We start from the raw sequence: 4,817 nt of genomic DNA on the forward strand, positions 1-4,817 counted from the left end.
TCCAAAAACTTGTAAGCAGACAGAGAAATGGCGACTCTTTCAATTCCACTCTCCCGAAACGGTTTGTCCCTCCGAAACTCCTCTCCCAAACGCCACGCTTTCCCCATTCCAGAACTCCGCTCATCTTTCAGAATCAGTTGCTCTGGTATGATTGTCTAATTTATTCTTTCTCTGTCTGTTTTTTTTTTTTGGTTGGTAAAGATTGAAAATTTGAAACGTGAAGCAAGCTGGTGAAAGATGAATAATAGCCAATAAAATCATATACCCATTTGTATTTCATACTTATTTATAACATTTATAATATACCCATTTGATATTGGCTTGATTCTGTCGGTACCCACCAAGTGAAGTGTAAGATTTGTCATTATTTGCGAAGTTGATATATCTGCTGTTGTTTGGTGTGTCTGGGGCAGCTAGAGATGGTTCTGAAACCAAGGGAAGTTTACTTCAATTTAAGGAGCTTAGAGGTGCAGCTTGTGGCGTTCTTGCTGTTTGGGCTGTGACTGCTGCCTCACCTGTAATTGCTGCCAACCAGGTTAGGAGCGCACATAGCACTCAATTACATGATCGGCATTTATTTATTTTTCATACGTAATTACTAACCAGTATAGACAATGTTGCTTTCTGCTTTGTTTACTTTTAAGTGTATTGATATCTACCACATATATCTATAACATGTTTAAGTGAATTATGCCTAAATATTGGCCAATGATTCTGAAATTGAGAAGCTACAATCGATATTTCGCAAGGACTGAGTGGTTTCTTCCGGTTAGGATATAGATTAAATGATTAAATTATCATTTTTCTATTTGCTTAAATTTTTGGGATAAGTGGTGATTAAACATGGTTTCGAGCAAAGGGCATGAGTTTGAACTTTGTTTTCGTATCAACTTAAGCTTTTGGAATAAGTAGTGATTAAACACATTCTGTTATCATTCTTCTTCTCAGATGAACTTATAATATAAACCCACCAGCTCCTCTCCCACAACTATTGTCTATTTGGTCAAAGGCTCAAAGCAGATCTATAAACCCACCTTTTTCATTTTTATCCTTGCAAAGTTATTCGAGCTTAGAAGTGCATAGATGGGAGGGAAATTTGGTATTTTTAAGAGCTATTATGAAAGAATTACCGGATCATTTCTACTCTTAACAGATAAAGATTGGACAATTGTGTGACATGTTAGATGGGATGTCTGGCATTGGAATCTTAGCTTGGAATAATATAACTATAATGGATTACATGCATTTAAAAAAAAAAAAAAAAATTGATGAGCTACACACATCCTTTGGATTTTGAACCCACGATGTTACTCTTTACCTTATTCTTATAGAGGAGAGAAAGTGTCATTTAGGAAAGGGGGAATATATTAGAGGATATATTGGGATTGTCAAGTTGACTTAGTACAATACACATGTAGAATATGGTAGTATTTTAAGAATCCCATAACCCATTATATCCTCCAAAGAAGATGGGGTTGGCCCAAGTGGTGGAGGCCTTGGTCTTAAGGTTTGCTCTCTTCAAGGTCTAAGGTTCAACACCTTATGGGTGCAAACAATTTTTTGGAGCCACACCCCCTCGTGAATAGCCAACGATTTAACTAGTTTCATTTAGAAAAACTTCCGAGGATGCGGTGCACGGGACCGGAGTTTATTCTGAAGAGGTGGGTCTGAAGGGCCTTGCCTTAAAGAGGTTCCCTGACATCAAAAAAAAAAAAAAAAAAAAGTTCTTTTGTGGAAACGGAATGTAAATGGAAACTTCTTTTCCCCCTTTCAATATATATTTATATTAAGATCTTAATGGGAAATTTCTATCTTTCTATTCTAGCTAAGAGCATTAGCACCCGGTTCTTTAAAATTTTCTTCAAATTTTGAAGAAAAATCTAACATTTTTTTAAATTTTTTTATTTTTTTATTTTTTTTAACTACTCACTTTTGAAAAACACTCTACATCCCATTCTTTATTTTTTCTCTACTCCATTAAAATATTCATTATCACTCTTTAACAACTCTACATCCCACTTTTTCCCATTGTTTAAAATATCCATCAAACCCCACGGAAGAATGCTAGTGGTTTTTCATATACGAAAAACTACTGTAGCATTTTGTTCAAACTGAAGAACGGTAAAGAACTGGGTGTAGAGGCATTTTAGGGTGTGGTTAGCTATAATTTGAAGGGAAAAGACAGTTTGAAGAACCAGATGCTAATACTCTAATAGGTTACAGTCTTTTCAACCCCACATAAAATTATTGGCTTTGTCTGTTTTGTGGTTCTGAGAGAGATATACTTGACCGCAGCCAGTTCAATAAAAGGGAAGTGGATAATGAAATGGTTGTTGAATGATGTGCACCTGAGATGCACGATCAGTGATGAGCTATTGCTTCATTTCCTGGTGGCTTGGAAACTTTTCACTTTATTGGTTTCTTAATTTAGTTTCTGCAGACTTGCTCTGGCTTGGCTAAGGCTGTGTTTCGTTTTTGGTTGGTCTGTTTGTGTATTTTACATGCATGTTCTCTCTCCTCTTTTTTAAAGATCAAACTAAGCAGTATATCATAAACTAAAAAAATTACCATAAAAACTACTGATTTTAATTTCATGGAGGAATACAAATTTTACTTGTAAAGGACATGAACAAAATGCATTATGTTTGCCATGCAGAGGCTGCCTCCATTGTCAACAGAGCCCAATCGGTGTGAAAAAGCATTTGTTGGTAACACAATAGGTCAGGCAAATGGTGTTTATGACAAGCCAATTGATCTCCGATTTTGTGATTACACAAATGAGAAATCCAACCTGAAGGGGAAGTCTCTTGCAGCAGCCCTAATGTCAGATGCTAAGTTTGATGGTGCAGACATGACAGACGTGGTGATGTCAAAGGCATATGCTGCTGGAGCTAGCTTTAAGGGTAATTTCCTATCTCATCCTTTGAGTTGTGTTTAGTGAAATTATTCACTTATTTATAGTTCATATGGTTTTCCAATGCAATCTTTTTGCTAAGGATATTTAGATTTTGTTTCTGTAAATTATGTACTATTACAAACTCCTGTTTTTTTTTTTTTTTTTTTTCCCTTTTGTTTTTTGCTGGTCCATTGGACGCTCATCGAGCCCATGGACTATACAACAAGACACACGCTTCTCTCATCCCTTCTACTCTTGTATAGGCAAGATTTTATGCAGATCATGATGACGTGAGGATGATTTCCCCATTGATGCAATGAGTTTTAAACAATGCCATGAAGAACAAAATGGGCATGTTTAGTTTGCTATGTAAATCACGAAAATATTCATATTTAGACATGTGAATATGTTAAAGTGTAAGACACGAATAAATACATTCAAATTTAAGGATGAATTGATATAAGGATGAGGTGTTGCCTTTGAATTTCTGCAACTACTTTGACGCTACTAATTCTACCTGCAACTAAAATAGCATTATTTAAAACTCGATAGACGCGAGGTTCCCACTGTTGTTATTTTCACTTCTACGAAGGTCTACAAATCTGACTATCTTCAACAAACAACTCTCTCCTTTTCCTGAGTTATGAGGATTTATGTTGGCTAATGGTGACCTCAATTGTGTGTAGGTGTAGATTTCTCAAATGCAGTTTTGGATCGTGTTAATTTCGAGAAAGCCAATCTCCAAGGAGCTGTATTTAGGAACACTGTATTGTCTGGCTCCACCTTTAATGAAGCTCAATTGGAAGATGCAGTTTTTGAGGACACCATTATTGGTTATATTGATCTTCAAAAGATTTGTAGAAATACGACTATAAATGATGAAGGAAGAGCTGTTCTGGGATGTCGATGACCTCATCCAATCTGATTTTACCCACTTCTTCTTCAATAGAAGGGTGTAAGCAGCTATGTCGTCTCAAAGATTTTTGTAAGGGGTATCAATTGAAATAGTAGATTTAAGAAGTTTCCATTGATTTTGACTTACAAATTGAGGAGAAAGCTATACATGGTTCATATTGTATTTCCTTTCATTTATCATCTCCCATTGAAAGGAAAGCTTGGTGGGCTACAAGCATTTTGATTGTGATTCCCTTAAAGTATTTTCGATGTGTGATACAAGATGATCACCACACCACTTTGGGACGACTGCTCAAAGTCATAAAATGATAGGCCTGAATCCTATAACCGTGGTTCTCTGTCAAGAAATTGAAAATAGTAACCTACTAATTCACTTTAATGCCTTCTCACCAGACAAGCGCATCTAGTGTAGTGGTATCATAGTACCCTCCCACGGTACTGACCGGGGTTCGATTCCCCGGATGCGCATCTGGAAGTTATAATCTTTTTTTTTTTTTTTTTTTTGGGGTCGATGTCTCCACATTTTTGCTTTTTTCTTTTTTTCATAAATCCATACTAATTATTAGTTAATTAATTATTACTTGCTACAAAAAATTAAATTTTTTTTTTTTTTTACAGCTCGTTAGTGACGTTTCAAGTCAATTGACACGGTTAGTGACGTGTCATTAGTAAATTGTGTGGCGGGTTAACAAATTGGAAGTCACTAATGTGACTTTAGTAACATGTCAAGTTTTTGACATGTCACGGTGACGTGTCAAACTTGACACGTTACTAAAGTTTAAAAAATTATTAAAAAAAATAATTTTTTTTTCAAAATTTTTTTTGGAATTTTTTTTTTTTTTTCAAATAATATCACGGAATCTGGTTTTCAAAAATCCAAATCCAGCTGCAAATCAAAATTTAATTGAAAAAAAAAAAAACAAGAATTAATTAAACTTGGAATAGATTAATAGATTCAAACCCTGTAGCAAAAATTAATTTAAGCAAAATTTTACAAAAATTTCAA

At 35.0% G+C, this 4,817-nt stretch overlaps 1 protein-coding gene and 1 non-coding gene across 2 annotated transcripts; both read left to right on the forward strand.

The window, feature by feature from the left end:
* LOC132168223 (Tetratricopeptide repeat (TPR)-like superfamily protein) lies at window positions 1–4,043 on the forward strand. Its single transcript, XM_059579345.2, has 4 exons — window positions 1–145; window positions 414–535; window positions 2,657–2,903; window positions 3,583–4,043. The coding sequence occupies exons 1-4, from the start codon at window positions 28–30 to the stop codon at window positions 3,804–3,806; spliced, it is 711 nt and encodes a 236-aa protein (XP_059435328.2). The 5' UTR covers window positions 1–27; the 3' UTR covers window positions 3,807–4,043.
* A 165-nt stretch (window positions 4,044–4,208) lies between these two features.
* Window positions 4,209–4,279, forward strand: TRNAG-CCC (transfer RNA glycine (anticodon CCC)). The gene has a single exon. It is a non-coding gene; the product is annotated as a tRNA-Gly (tRNA).
* Window positions 4,280–4,817: the final 538 nt, after the last annotated feature.

This window comes from Corylus avellana, chromosome 2 (assembly GCF_965113065.1).
Source record: "Corylus avellana chromosome 2, dhCorAvel1.hap1.2, whole genome shotgun sequence".
Classification (NCBI taxonomy): domain Eukaryota; kingdom Viridiplantae; phylum Streptophyta; class Magnoliopsida; order Fagales; family Betulaceae; genus Corylus; species Corylus avellana.

What these genes read in the sequence shown, in the direction of transcription:
- LOC132168223 (XM_059579345.2), top strand. Translation starts at nt 28, where the DNA reads ATGGCGACTCTTTCAATTCCACTCTCCCGAAACGGTTTGTCCCTCCGA. An exon ending in CTGTAATTGCTGCCAACCAG is followed by an intron (nt 536 to 2,656) that starts GTTAGGAGCGCA and finishes TTTGCCATGCAG; the next exon opens with AGGCTGCCTCCATTGTCAAC. An exon ending in TGCTGGAGCTAGCTTTAAGG is followed by an intron (nt 2,904 to 3,582) that starts GTAATTTCCTAT and finishes AATTGTGTGTAG; the next exon opens with GTGTAGATTTCTCAAATGCA.